Consider the following 15,585-nt stretch of genomic DNA (forward strand, 5'->3'; position numbering starts at 1 on the left):
GCCTTGCAGCTATGCCCCGAAAATGTGTTATAAATTTTCAGGCTGGGCCACCAAAGCCTGGTGAAGGCCATCTTGACGACCGATTCGGGTTTTACACTCAACGCAGAGGTAGTGAAAATTGACTTCAATCATGTGCTGAACTTCATTTGTTTCTAGCCAGAACAATCTTTCGACACAAGTGCTCACACAGTGTGACATGTAGTCATTCGTGTTTCACCGTCAGCCCCTAACTCGAATACGACGTGGATACAGTACAGTTCATGGCTCATTCAAACAGTCTTTTGTTTCTTCGTTTTAGCCTATTAATAAATTGGATTCCATTTTTCACACAAAAATATGCCAATTCGAGTACCAAGGCACATCGCTCGTTTCCTTGCTGAGCGTATCAAAGCCCGACGCAAGCTTTTGGAATCGGCTTTATTAGAGCTCCATGACATAGATAACAGGCTGAAAATGGAGTTCCTCTCGCTCACTTCACTGGTGGATGCAGATATTGATGGCTTGGATGTGGATGAGAACGAATCGGACCTATTCGCTCCGTTAATGGTAAGTGTCTCTTGAACTGCATTCAGTGAGGATACGCGCGGCAATTGTTTCACGTACCCCAGGTATATACTTCCAATTCCTTCAGTTTTCTTTGTTGGACATTCCCCTTCTTTAGTGATCCATATTTATATCTTTAGACTGCTTGCCAGTCCGATTTCCTCCACTCAAACTTTCAGGAAACTGGTCTGATTAAACGATCATCTGCCTGGGATCGGATAGGTTTGTATGCTAATGAATGGCTCATTAGGGCTAATAATTGACCCCACTGGTTCATCAACATAGTCATTATAGATAGCATAGCATCAGTGTTTAACACCGGCGCTTTGCTGCTGTACCCATTGGCTACCCACCGACTCAATAGCTAAAAACATTTCAGCGCTTTTGGATCGGTTTTCGTTGACACGTCGGACACGTCTGTCAGGTTACTGATGTTTGTTGTTTGTGAAACTATTATAGTTAGCGCTTGTAAATCAGACCAGCCGGGAGAGTTTTCAGGTGATCCATATCCAGTGGACTATACTCAGTACAGGCCCTATACATCACTCAGAACCTCATCATTGACATTTTCACATAAACTTCACCATCAATTTCGCTACCCACTTACAAGTGAAGGCTGTATCTGGGTAACTCCAGGTCAACGTTTGGTTTACACACTTGCTTCGAACAATTAGCTTTGGGATGTGTCTGGCATTTCTGCATACTTATCAGAAATCGCTTTGCGAATAGAGCAAGAAAGGATCACGATTGGGCTGTGCTCATGTGTAGTACTAATAGAATACATGGTATGTCAGCCTCATGCTCCATGAGGGTTGCATTTGTGCGGTCGGTGGATGGCGAGATTCAAGGATTGCCAATACATGTAACTCTTCGGCTTTGAAACTCTAAGCATTGCTTAACCGTGGTAAAGATGCTTGGTTGCTCTGTTCCGGGTGTTCACTTTCGTTGTTGGTCTATCCTCATCAGAGGCACATTCTCAACTCTGTGGAGAGTTTTACGTACCTTGGAGATTGTGTTCGTTCTGATTGTGGTGTGACAGATGAAATGCACGAATCTGCAAGACTCGGGTCGCGTTTGCTAATTTGAGGCATTTATAGCGTCAAAGTGGTATATTCCCGAATGTCAACGGACGTTTGTGTCAGGCTACAGTGCGGGCTGTATTGGGAATGGTTTTTCGGGTAGTTTTTTCAGGTGTTCGACAATCGTTGTCTCAGGACCCTAGCTCGTGCAGGTTTGTGTCGGTGAATCCCTAGCGAGGGGACCAGAAAGCGACTGTACAATGTGTTTAGCACCAGAAGCTGCGTTTGTTAGGCAATGCGTTGCATGTGCAGAACTATCGTTTGCCTAAGAGAGTGCTTAATTCGCGCTTCATTCAGAGTGGCGTGGCCAATCCTTGACCTGTCAGAGGGGTATAAAATAAATAACGAAACTCGCCTTCCAGGATAGGGACCACGTGATCCTCACTGCGCCTGGTTGGAGACGCTGGAAGATATGGCTACCAGCTGATGTCATTGGCGCTGTTGTTGTCAGTTTCTATCCAGATTGCCTGAATAAGTGTCTGGGGGTGTAGACACATCGGACTGATTGTAGTAAAGTAGCTCTAACTCCCTTCCCTATTCATCGTTATTCTTTTCTTCACCATAAAGCTTTTAAATAAATCATGGTTGTACGGCTACGGAGTATCGGTGTTGAACACTAATTTCATTATGTCCATGATGGTGATGATGATGATGATGAATACCCTTTATATCGTTTTTCAATAGCCCCCAGACGACGCTTTGCAATCAACTTTCGGAAAGACCACAGCTGATTTCGGGCCTTACGAATTGATCGACTTGGATCAAGAGCTAGGTTTCGATCAATCAGCAAGTGATATTGATTCCGACTTATTTATCGAACGGATTGAGGAGCCCCCAGACTTAAATTTTTCAGCCGCAGAGGCCTGCTCAACAAACTTGAGTTCCCCACCTTCTGACACAACTGCTTATTTTGGTCGTATATTTCAAGAAAACTCACCGATTGGTATTTCTTCGGAGACTGACCTTCCAGTTCCCGATACCAAAAGGCGCACGTCTAGAAAACGTCCACAGGCGGCTAATTCTGAAGGCACCGTCCATGAAGCTGAGGCTGTCTCACATGTAAAAAAGCGTACTAAGCTCTCTTGACCTAGTTATCTGTAGATATATTTATTTTGTACATATATTTTGCGCTTGAACAAATAAACTTTAATCTTGAAACGTTGTTTGTCTTTTTTGCTGGTCTTCGTTTATTTCCAAAGGTGTGTGGAAGGCTCAAAACAGGTGTCTGTTCTTCCGTTTGGGCCTATCGGGTGTGGTTGAATTTTAGTTCACAAAATGACGTTTAGAAGTTTATAGTGTGTGGATTCAGCAGTCATCTGCAAACCACTTCACATGCTGCCCCGAAACTGGACCTTCACTGTTCAGCAAGAGGAGAGCCTGATTAAAATGTTATTCCCACTTCCAGGGCTGTTTCGTTCACCCAAGTCACTGCAGGTCTTGTGCAGACTGTTTGATGAAGTGTTCCACTGTTGAAGACACCACAATAATCGTTTTATACTTATTACGGGGTGCTGATTAAATTACACACATCAGGTTCTAATTGTTGCCGTTGTTAAAGATGATCTTTAGCTCGTATATGTTACTATCACTTAGTATGACTTAGTTGATGAACTATGCGTGAATGTATGTAAGCTGATAGCTGAACGCTTCCGCAGCTACGGCTGAATCAGTCTGATCACACTTTGATGCAATTGTACGAAACGGTGCATCAGGACTTCGCATATAATGATAACGGCAATCGATTAGTTATTGTCAAATGGTTGGTTTACTTCGGATGCATTTTTGAACGATGCTTAAGCAATTACCATTGCTTTCATGAAACTAAGTTACCCAATCAGTTCGGTACGCTATAAAAATGGCCAATTTTGCGACACCCTGGTTGCGCCTGGTTTCAAACATTACATGATATATAATGTGAAGGTAAACATAGTTTTGGTGGAACCAGGCCATCGGTATTCACGGAAGATATTTCCATTTCGAGAGCAATAAGACGGGAGAGAAAGGGACTTGGCGAAAGTGTGAGGCCAATACTGTGGATTCAGTTCGCTAGGTACTCGTACAAACTGAGCTTACAAAAGACCAGAACTTTCAGACTCACTGAAAAAGCATGCCACAGAGGTTCTTTCCTCGTTCAAAGAAGTCCACGAAGAACCAGATGTGTTGCAAATCGCCAGTCGTTGGCAGAAAACCATGAAGGAATTTTAGGAGACAAGTGAACCGAAGGCCATAGTTGGTTTATCTATTGTTTTACTAGCACCTTCGGGAATTATTGATCACAGACATTCGCGAGCAATCTCTTCGCATTTCTTTCCTGTTGGTCAGCGTTAGAGTCCAACACGTGTGAGGTGAATAACATTGTGGTAGCCAAGTGCTGCCGTAAGAACTGCAATAAAACTGAAGGGAATAGCGAATGACCCACTAATGGCGAAGACCCTCTTCAGTATTAGACAAAGAATATATGGCTGCATGTACTCGGTGAGCTCGGAGAATTCTTCAGTTGTAAGTCATGAAGAGTGAAGTGGTTGTTGTTACCGTGCCGTCGCCCATGACAGCCTGATGGGGATATGTAATCGAAGTACATGTGCTTTGTGATGAAGAGACCAACGCTGCCACTTCATATTTGCTGCTATATACGGACCTGTGGTAAACCAGTCACTAAGCGATCCTGAGAAACAAATCAGAGGAAGCTTTTCAGGGTAAGCTGAGTGGGCAGATTTTATGTGGACAGTCGTGTGTTCTGCTCCCAACCTTTGTTGACGAAAAGCTTCCAGACGATAGACCAAGCGTGACGGGATAAAATGAAAGCGACCGCTATTAAGCTGAGCGCTGTGGAATTTCCATGCATTCTCGAGTGAACTTAATGCGGTTCTTCTTGCTGGTGTTTGAAAATCTTTCAGTACGTCATTGTGCAACTGAATTAGTCAGGCACAGAAGATTCACTTCTCTTATCGAATGCTTCTGAAGATCAAAGACGAAAGCGATTGGATTAAAGGCATGTAAATGTTGTTCTGTAGGGAATGCCTTTGAAAGGACATGGAGATCTTATCCACTCCACATCTGAAATTTATGCAGAGCTGTCCTCCAAACATGGCGTCGTTTTTTCCCTAAGCGAAATGCTTCGAAGACGCAGTTCAATGTACCTCAAACGCCTTAGTTGAATCATGGAAGACTAATATTCCTTCGGGTTCGTGAGCGTGTGAAAGGACCGTTTGCAGCCCCTTCTGCATAATTTCTTGATTTAACTGAACTTCATGATGTGTGACTTCATAAGTTGGAAGTGAAAATAGAATCTCCCATCATTTGAATTTGAAAATTAAATTCAGGTTATTAATGTGATGGGTGATTGTGGGAGGCTTCTATGCTAACCTGATACTGACACCATATTTTGATGACCTTGAGAGCAAGACCTTGTCTGTAAGAGAGTGGAACCATTCATCTCTAGCTAACGATCACGGGAACAACTGCCGTTGTATCACAATGTACCCATTAGATGTGGATCAAAAAATGATCCAGCTCATTTTCTGAGTCATCAGCAACCGCCGGCTTCCTCTTGAAAAACGGGTTAGACGTTTACATCGGAGAATTGCATAGACGGATCACTATGTTATCGCCATGTTATCACAGTCGGGTCCCTTTGGCAATGTCATAACATGAACACTTTTATCCTAGGCTCGTGTGATTGGCGGCGTACAGTAGTGCGTGTTTGTGGAATCGGATCCCTCCGTTTATTCTAGCTGCATAGTCAGCTTGAACTACACGCTGTTGAAAAACGCAGCCGGAAAGTCATTGGTATATATATATATCGGTGGATATTGCCAGGTTGCCCAAGCCCAGACAGGGGAGGTCGGTTTAGAACCGCAGACCTTCCGGTTAGTAAATTCGCGCTCTTACTACTGAGCCATCACGCTTTCAGGTAATTTCTGTCGGAATCGATGACTGGTACACAAAGAGCCATCCACCATTGAAAATACATGCGTGTGGCTGGAAAATATAAAAGCTGCATATCGTATCTATTTTCTCTAGGTCACCACGCCAGCTTACATATGCAGACCAGTGCAGTGAGGCCTATGCGTCTTTCGGCTTCCTTCGATATTTCACTTTTCACCTACGGTCCTCTCCACACCAAAGCACACCCTTCACATGTTCTAAATGCCCTCTACATATAGTAGTCATTTCGTAATTATGTACCTTAGTGATGTGGTGTGAAGCAAAACGTATCAAGTACCATGGAACGGGAGGTCTTGTATTACTCGGTTCTTCGTGCTCAGGCGGACCAATCGAAGTTGAGCCAACTAGATATATTTCCACCATGGATGATAGGCCACGCGTCTCTTATCGAACGGGTGTCCACGAAAGCCCTGAGACTTTGGGAATATAATTCTCGAACTGATGGATATCGAGCAATGTTACTGAAGCTTTATTGGCTTTGTCCGATAAAAGAGCCAGCCAAGTTATTCACGTGTCCAAACTCAGTTCGGTGGTCAGCCCGTGTGGTTTTGACATTTGACAATATGGACGGACACTTGGCTTTTATGACCTCACACTGAAAAGTCCAGCTAGGTTGTACAATAAGAACATAAAGATTCTTCTTATTTGTTTCCGAAATACCACGAGTGGGGCTGGAAGTCAACGTGAACGCACCCATGTTGGGCATGAAAATAAGTCGAAATGGTTGTCCACGAGCTTATCCGCTCGGCCGTCCGAGCCAATAGCGGAGTTAGAACGATTGAAGCATGTGATGGGCATGCGTTGGTGCCTTAGGAGGTCCGTCGTTCGGAAGTAACTTGTCTGGCCGGAAAAGGTTAAACTAATCGATACAGGATAGCTGAAGAGGTTCATTTTCAAATCACATGCAGCCTGCCGGTTTCTTCATACAAATAATGGGCGGTTTATTGACTCATTTTTGCAAACAGTATGCTTGTACTCTCAATTCTGCCTTTTGCATGTATTCCTGTGCTAGCATGATATCTTGCAGGTAGTGTATGCAAATCCAAAGACTTAGGAATGTACCGCAGAACAAATGTCAAAAGTTGCTGAGCAATGCTTCACCCGTATGATGCCAAGTATAACTCTATCGATCAGGGTGGATATTAGTAGACACGTTCGTAGACCATCTGTGGCTCTAAAATGCGTTTCCTATCGGGCTGCATACCAATACACCTCAAAAGAGACTAAAGAAGGGGGATATTGGGGCTATTCGGGACATCCCAGACCAGCTCATGACTGACTGATAGTGCTGATGAGTACTTTCCAGAGGAGCGACATGCCCACTAGCGTCTGTGTCGAAGCAAGACAAACGGGAAAACACACCATTGTGCCCGTACTTCTTGATCTATTCATCTGTGTCTGTTACACAACACGTTCATTGGCTGGTAATTTGAGATCTTTCCACTGTTGTGGTGTTTTCATCTCTTGTGAGTATTCCTCTAAGCATCTTTTCTATCATTTATATGAAGGGATTACAGGGGATCAGAAATCCCCTACTGGATGTTTTTCATTACTTTTTCAGGTAATCCTTTCTTGTTACTTCGCTATGCCCAAACTGAAGACTGCCTCTACGTCAGTGAACCAGAACACAGAGCCCATTTTATCGGTACGTCTTCCCCTAACATAAGCGGGCGTCGATGTCAGAGTTTTTACTGGTTCCATTTCACCAGTTTTGTTGTCAATCACAAAGTTGAATCAAACCAGTGGGTGGGTCGAGGCAGTGGTACTTGGTTTTCAATACAGGGCTTTCAGGACAGTCTAATCCACTGGTGTAAATAAATATTTTGTAACAAGTCGGCGACGCTGCGCTACTTCAGCAGTAGAGGTTCGACTCATTTGCTAGGGTGCACACACTTTTGTATCGGTTTCCGAATATGAATGAACTATGACCTCCTCCATATAAAGGAAAGGAGGTTACTTCAGGAAGGCGCGGCTTGCATGACGGTGAACACAGCCCTCAATGTGAGAATTTCGCATTGTTTCGGGATTGAACGGCAACAATATGTCAGGAGCAGACCACAGATTATTACATTGGACCGCACCAGGGTCATCGTCTTCATGTTCGTTGAGTTACTACTGAACACCGGCGTATTATCGTGGAATATATCATTAAACCGTACCAGATGTTCTCTGACTGAATTTTTGTCTAAATCTTTATGAGGATCACTGACATATCGCTAAGCCTATTTAAAGGGATGCATCTGTCTTATTGTCGACGTCGACGGTGGCGGTGGCGACTAGTCCACAGGAGGTATTACGAGGTATATACTCCCCAGTATTTCACTCACCCGTTTGAAATAGAACAGTGGCTTCACACACCGTGATGCATTAGTTTGCGGCCGCTACCAAAAGTATATTTATGCAATCTATGGATCGTACGAATAGAACGCACACTAGCTGTAGACCAGGCGGCTGTTGGTCTATTCGGCGAACTTGGCAGGCGTTTCGTCATAACTTGTGAGGTGTGCAAGGTAGGTGGCCACTTTGTCTTTACCTGCTTGAGTTCGTACAGTTCGTACAAAAGAGTGGTTCAAATCCGTTGTATGATTGGCTGGTTGAATGATTGAATTGGTCCATTCGCAATTTGTGGTGCGTTTATTGACCCGGACACCTCGTATTTGCTTGGTTCTTGAAAAGCCTGCTTCTTGCAGATTCCATCGCAGTTCTGATTGCTCCGCTTTCTGGCCTGCTCTTATATTTTAGCAGTTTTTCTCCGCTTTCTTTGACACCTTCATAACTTGTGTCACGTTGTGGTCTGATTTCCTCGAGCTCCATTGAATGGTTTCGATCCCCGTCTTTTCTTTACAGTGACGGATCGCTGGGTTTGGTTGGTTAATCAAATGTCTTTTTGTGTTCATTTCTGTCGTTTGCTTTCTTGGTCAGAGTCTTATTCCGGTCTAACAGATTTAGCTGCTGAGTGCGGGCAGCAGAAAACTGGAAAGCTCGAATCGAACCTATAGATCGATTTGAATGGAACATGCCAGTGAGTCAAATGACTGAAATGAACACAAAAAGACATCTGGTTAACGGGCCAAACGCAGAGATCAATCGCTAGGAAGAAGTAAACGGAGGTTCTCAACTAGCCGACCAAGCCAAAGGAACTTAATAATCCAACACAACGCGATAAGCTGTTTTTCAGTCATTTTCATACACTATATAAATTCAAGCAGATGAGAAGAAAGTACACGCACTGAAGATTAGTGACGAAATGTCTGCAACCAAGTCACCGTAATCGGCGTGCAGATCAACATTCAATTAGCGCATCCGAACTGACATTATTTTCAAATGATGTCAGGACCAAGTTTCTTTAAATTACACCTAACCCATATAATCGTCGTCAGCTGAATGAGCTGCAAGTGCAACTGTTGTTTTCCGGTTGCTCACGCCGATAAACAAGGTCAGTTAGACCCACAAGCTAGCGAGATGAGATTGGTTTATTCGGGACTCCTTTCTGTAACCTGATATGTTCTATTCACTGGTAAATGTGGAATAACTAGATAAAGATTTTTTGAGCTTTTGATGGCATTAGTACGACCGAGTTGTGAAAATCAAGGTCCGCAAATCATGCCTCCATGAATACATGCTCTCTTTGAACAGCCTCACCTCGAAAAAATACTTGTGACTCTTACTGTCTATACTTCAAACAACCGTAATTAGACTACCGTTCTTCACCATTACTAGCATGTGTGCTGGAATATATCCTTGATCCGGTTATGTTGTCGATCAATCTTTCTAGCGTTCTACGGTGTTTGGTTTTTTCCCATCCGTCAATATGTTGTGCTTTCGTGGCTGAGATCTAATTTTAGACGGTACAGATCCGCTTCTGACCGGGAAGCTCCGCACATCTGCTCCAACTAGGGTTTCTCGGTTGCTATCGTTTCACTTCCATACTTATTTCGTATTATGTTAGTAGCTCTACGTGACCACACATCGGTTCATCAAGAGTTGAATAGGATCCATGACCATTACCTCTCGAAGGGGTTTGCATTGGGTGGTGGTTGCTTCCTTGTTCTCATTGAATTCACATTTAATATCGTTTGAACAATCGTCCTTGTGTTCGGACAACATGGTTCTGCTCAGTTTATACCCGATTGAGGAAGCACAGGGCTCGAGTGTTGCTCTAGTTTGATCTCCGTACCTCTGACCTGCAGAACACATTCGGCAACACAATTTGGCTCACCCTAAGCATCATCCCCAGACATTTGTGCGTTTGGGTGATGTGGTTGGTTGATCCGGCACGTGAAACGAAGACCTGATAGCTGTGTTATGTTGATCTGCCAGTTAGGACTATTCGTCCATATAGCCCTACAGACGTGTGAAACAGTGATTTCCATCTAGCTTGCTGTTAATTATTTACACGAGGTGCCGTATTTTACTAGCTTGTGTAAATTTTCCCTCCTCCAGCCTCCAGCATTTAGTTCGACACCACAGAACAGCCAGTCAGCCCAGTTATTCACACCGGATGATTTACGACGCCGGAGAGCGTTGAACACAACTCCAGATTCTTCCTTATCTTCCGTCCCTTCCGGCCGTACTCGCACTAAATCGGCCACTTATGGAAGTGGCGATCAGTCCAGTCACGTCTCTCCTCCTTGGACTCGGCGGCAATGGAATCACGTGTACACTCGGTTGGAAAGTAACCGGTCGGATAATTCAGACACAGATTTCCCCACTGATGACGATCTACCCTTCAACAAACTTGGATCCTCGTTGACCCCACAAACCCAATGGTCGCGCGTTTTTCATTTCGTTCTTATCATCCTTCTCCCATTAATCTGTAGCAGTAAGTAAGGTCGTTTTATTGAAATTCCCCCGATTGTTGAACACTTGTGTGTATGAAGGGGTTTTCATCGATTAATCTTGTCACTTTTCCGCAATCCAGTCCCATTTCTGGGCTTGTACCGAACCGCACCCGAGCTGTCCTCCACCGTGATTCCTCTTCATTCACTAACGGATCAGCTTTCTCTGGAATTTCCAAATCAAACCAAACGATTTTGGGCGCAGCTCCGAGCAGCCCTAGAACAACAGCATCGGTTCTCATGGTCGTGAGTGTAATTTACTGTCGCATTTTGTTGTGTATATGTATAAGCCATCGGAACAGTTCCACAACCGAACGATTTGACTTGAAACTGTGCATGTTTTTTCGGAAGATGACTCGTTCTCCCCGATATTTTAAAAAATAACTGCTGCTTGTACGGGTCCTCGAAACAAGACAATTCCCAGGTAATTTCAAGCCACTGGCTGAGATGCTGTAGGATTGTGAGGTGAGACGTATTTGTTTGCCATTTACTTGCTATCGTCCAAAATGGTAGTTTATAAGAGCTATCTTGTCACCTCTGCCGCACTGTTGTGGAACATCGTTCATCTCAACGAAGCATTGGTCTTCGCTGCTCGCTGTCACAACCTGTAACCTCCTCACTTTTACATCTTCCCGTATTTTGCTCACCAGTTCGGTCATCTCTGATGCGAATGCGTTGATGATGCCGGCAATAATCCTATTTGTCAACCGGGCGGCAGCCTCGTCGTTAGATACCAACCCTGAAGCGAACGATTTATTTCATCGTTTTATTACACGTTTTGGAATCGGTGCCAGTTCGATTGCTTTACGCCAGAAACATCCTTCGTGTCCAAGGGTAGACCCGATGGAAACAGAGGACGACAGTCCATTTGCATCAGCCAAGGTAAAAAGTTCGGTGAGTAGTTTGCCCTGCATCTTCACTTCTCGGTATCACTTAGTAATTCTAATCAACTCGGTGAAAAACTTTTTGTTTTTACCAGCTGTTGGTGTAACCGAACAATCATCAAACAACCCAGTGGCAGTACGCTTCTCACGAAACTCCAGAAAGTTTCTAAGGTGGGACCTCACAGCTAGTTGTTCGAATACAACCGCTTGGCTTCGGACAGGTGATCCTAAGACGAGTGGAACTTCTAGCCTAGAAGGGAGCCATTCATCCCGCGACCGCGTGATGTCATTTCCGTGATCGAAGAATAGGTCACGCTGTATCCTGTCCGTGTGCGAGTAAATCACACTAAAATGGAATTTCTTAGATGTCGTTCAGCTGTAATACCCTTTCGGTGCAGCTGCCATGCCACCCCAAGGAAGCGCGAGGGCTTAGATACTGCCAGGTTACCAAGCATAGTTAGGAGGATCGGTGCAGCGCCATGCCACCCCAAGGAAGCGCGAGGGCTTAGATACTGCCAGGTTACCAAGCATAGTTAGGAGGAGTCGAGATGTAGTGGTGGACCTTCCTGTCAGCAAAGTCGTACCTTAACCAGTGAGCCCTCTTGAGCTCTGCTGAATACCCACCCATGGTTTAATGTTCAAACTACTTACAGGGTTCGAATCTCCCCAGAGTTTATTGAAATGCGCACTGCTGGTGATTCCCAGTAAGGATTAAACAGCCGCACAGTGTTTCCAGGCTTCAGTTACAGGTTGAAATATCAAAAATTGATGAATAGTTAAAATGTTTTTCTTTCCGAATGATTATCGGACCTCGTCGAGGCCCTGATGGTTACCAAACCATTGGACGCACGGATCGACGATTATTCGGACAAAACACGAACTACTCATTAGTAAACAGATGTTTGTTTGATTGCATCAGCCATCAGCCGTACGGGTTAGTTAGCGGGTGCGTGTGAAACAGGCTGAAAGTGTCAGTTGTTCTGTACCTATCCGCTTATCTGATGGGCCCCAGTAAACACGAGGGCTCTCTTATGGCTGAAATTTTCTGAACCCGATCACATCTCCATTAAAACAACAAAGCTTTGGCGTACACTCATTATGTTGCTACTTTTACCAAAACCGGACATTTTAAATTCATCCTTTCTGACTAGGATGCACTACTGAAGCTCCATTTTGACGCTAAACTCAGACGGCTCTATGACCAAGGCATTCGTTGCTTTCATTTTCCATCCGTGGACCAACTGCCCCCTGAAGTTGTCATACTGTTTCATGGCGTTGCCGATTCGCAGAACACAGTGTACAAAGACGCATTGCTTCTTTTCAGCTTACAGACAACATTTGACTTCGAGTAAGTTTTTAGCTTTTTAAAGTCGAAGAATGGATTTTTTGCAACTGTTTGTGTTGTTCATCAAACGAATCGTTGAGTGTCATTTTTAATAATCGTTAACTAGATCATTGATCCGAGTTTCCATTGGTTATGGATTCCGTGATCTCTCCTTTAGCACATCGGTTACAGCTAACTAACTTGTGTTTTGATCGGTTTCTTGTCAAGTGTATCGTTAGTCTTTGTTTCGGAGGAATCGTGTTTCTTGAAATACCATCTGTTTGAATTGAATCCAACTTAAATTTTGTTTGTTTCCCACTGTCAACCAACGCATTACGTCTGTAAAGATCTATTTCGCGTAATAATGTACATTATGCCCAGCTACTTCTGCTATTCATGTTTGAATTCGACTTGAACTAGTCCTGGCGGTTAATCATGCAAGAAGTTCGTTAGTGCTCTCCGTGAATGGCAAACCCTGAGACTCGCTACTTTGGGCATGTGTACACTCTACCCTTTATCATAAGCATTCTACCTGCCGAGACCTTTTGATACTCAAGAATAATGATAGTGTACTCCTGGGCCTTAAACCAACGGCGACTTTGCCACATGGGTGCACGTGGCGTGTCTTTGTACACTTCCCATTGGTGCTGCTAATGATTGTGTGGCTATTGAACGACGTGTCATGTGCGCAGACTGTCAACCAATCTCTATGACAGTGTTATCTGTCCTACGCTGTTTTTAGGTTGGTGAGTTTTTTCTTACTTAACTTATAGTGGCGTTCCGTTCCGTTGCCTTGCGTTCATTGTATGCCGTTTTATTGCAACGGGGCATTTAATTTACGGACGAATTAAACTGTCGGACAAGACTACATTACTGTTCAGTTATCATGCTCCCGTTATCCATTTTTGGATAGATATCTCCCTCAGCGGACCGTTTTCCAAATACACCTGCTTCTGCTCAGTCCGTTGAGGTTTTTATTGTCACTCTTTATGAGGACCTATGTGTTAGGTGTGAATTTTCCGGTCGAAATAGCTATAGGGCTGTTCATTCAACATGACCGTTGTGAACAGCCAGATCGTTTTACGTTTATCTGAGTCTGTCCTCGTTGAAGGCTTGTAAGTTGACAACCATGTCCTTGGAGTGTGTTTACAGAACACCGACCTCCTTGGTTGCTCTTCCATCACACCGCTTTACTGCTTCACTACTTTTTGTAAGTCCAGTAGTCTCGCTTTATACTGCACATGTTTGAGTAACAATGGCAACTGTTAACACACGTGGATTATTTTTCCTCTTTCCCATAGCACATCATCGGACTACACAGAGCAAGACGTCTCAAGTCACCGAAAATTCGAGCGTCAAGTTCAACGTCATTTGCGTGAATTGTGGAAACCGAGCCTTGGTCTGGAAGAGACCGATGCTTTATTATCCCGACTGACACCGAACGTTGCTGTGTTCCACACCACTCCATAGCGGTAGGAACATTTTTCATTCCCTTCTTCCCCCGGTCCGATGACCAAAAGTCCTTTGTTTTCCCTCAGAAATGGATGCCCAGAGAGCCACTGTTCTTATACGCCGACAGATTATTTAATTAAATAAATTTTATACATGTTTTCCTCTTTTTCACAAATCTATGATTTCGATTTTTCTGCGTTCATTTTGTTGGAGCCGCATGTGATTAATGGTTGATCTTTCGTTGAACTCGGCAATCTTATTACGAATTCTCTGTCAATGTGTGTTTGGTAGAACTGGCAAATGGGCCAATCAAATCAAACAAAGGAAGCAACTCGAAGTAGGTTTCTAACCAATCAAATGGTGAAAAATAAAAATAAAAATACAAAAGCTGATCCGCTGGAACGGAGGAACAGGGCCACTGCAGTGGAGATGTTCAAAAAAATAATCGAATGCAGGTAAATCAGCCCACAATTCAACACAAGTTGCAACCGCACTAACCAAATTACGATAATGTTGCTCCCACCTAATGTTAAGTGTATTTCCTAGGGACCTTTGGTCACACTGATGGTGTGTTTTCGGCTCGTCGTGAGACATTTGCAACGAAATTGCCGACCTAGGTGAGCAGATCACTCACCTGTACTGTGTCCGACACATCTATGGGTGTGCTAACAGTTTACGTTAAGATAACTACAACGGGGAAGCGTTTGTTAGCTTTCGTCAGCTTACTTGGGATTCCGCTTACGGATTCCTTTCAAGATTCTTCTTACCACACGGCTTGCAAGATGCTCGAACAAAGGCGGCTGTTTTTGGTAGCTTGCTATGATGTCACCAGGGTCGAGTTTTTGCAGAGCGTCCTTAAAAGAAGAAAATACACCTTTCAACTATCTACCACGAAGTTAATGAGAGCGAGTCGTGTTCTAGTTGGCCGAATAGCCGGTTGTTACTAATTCAGGTTAAGTGTCCGTACAAATTAGTTAGAGATGCACAAGAATCAAACCGGCCCGGCTGCGGTGTCCTTGATTATTGAATTTATCGCCTCGGAAGACCGGCGTATCTGCACCATATTTATCGCGAATGGGATTGAGTAGATTGTTGTCTTTGACGTTTAGTCAGGCTGATGGGAAAACACACCTAGTACACAACTTCATGACCCAACATATTGCCTCTGTCAACGAAATCGGAATAGCAAAAAACGGGGATCAAATGGCGTCTACCAGTGTGGGATTAGCGTTCAAGTTCTTTGAAGTTCTTTGAGGTAAATGGAAGTTGAGGTCAGCCGCTGGCTGATGTTCATGAGCCCTGACAATAGGGGTGATGGACTATCCATCGTGCCTAATAATACAAACGACTTGCTTGTCAACTGTCAAGGCTTCCGCAGAAAGCATTTCTACGTGCATTGCTCTCTCTAAAGAGCCTATGAGTGCTTCCGTTATACAGAACTCACAGGTCAAACAGTTCCAGACGAGAATTGGCCATCGTCCGTCCTAATTTTTGTTCTCTTTCTGTGTCTTTCATAG

General features: G+C 44.0%; 1 protein-coding gene across 1 annotated transcript; it reads left to right on the top strand.

Annotated features, from left to right (window-relative positions):
- Positions 1–336: 336 nt before the first annotated feature.
- T265_05022 (hypothetical protein) lies at positions 337–14,216 on the top strand (the record flags this gene model as incomplete). The annotated part of the gene is made up of 8 exons (XM_009169922.1): positions 337–546; positions 2,307–2,681; positions 7,132–7,215; positions 10,014–10,392; positions 10,492–10,654; positions 11,059–11,302; positions 12,444–12,640; positions 13,918–14,216. The coding sequence occupies 8 exons, from the start codon at positions 337–339 to the stop codon at positions 14,084–14,086; spliced, it is 1,821 nt and encodes a 606-aa protein (XP_009168186.1).
- Positions 14,217–15,585: the final 1,369 nt, after the last annotated feature.

This window comes from Opisthorchis viverrini (assembly GCF_000715545.1).
Source record: "Opisthorchis viverrini unplaced genomic scaffold opera_v5_91, whole genome shotgun sequence".
In the NCBI taxonomy this organism is placed as follows: Eukaryota; Metazoa; Platyhelminthes; class Trematoda; order Opisthorchiida; family Opisthorchiidae; genus Opisthorchis; species Opisthorchis viverrini.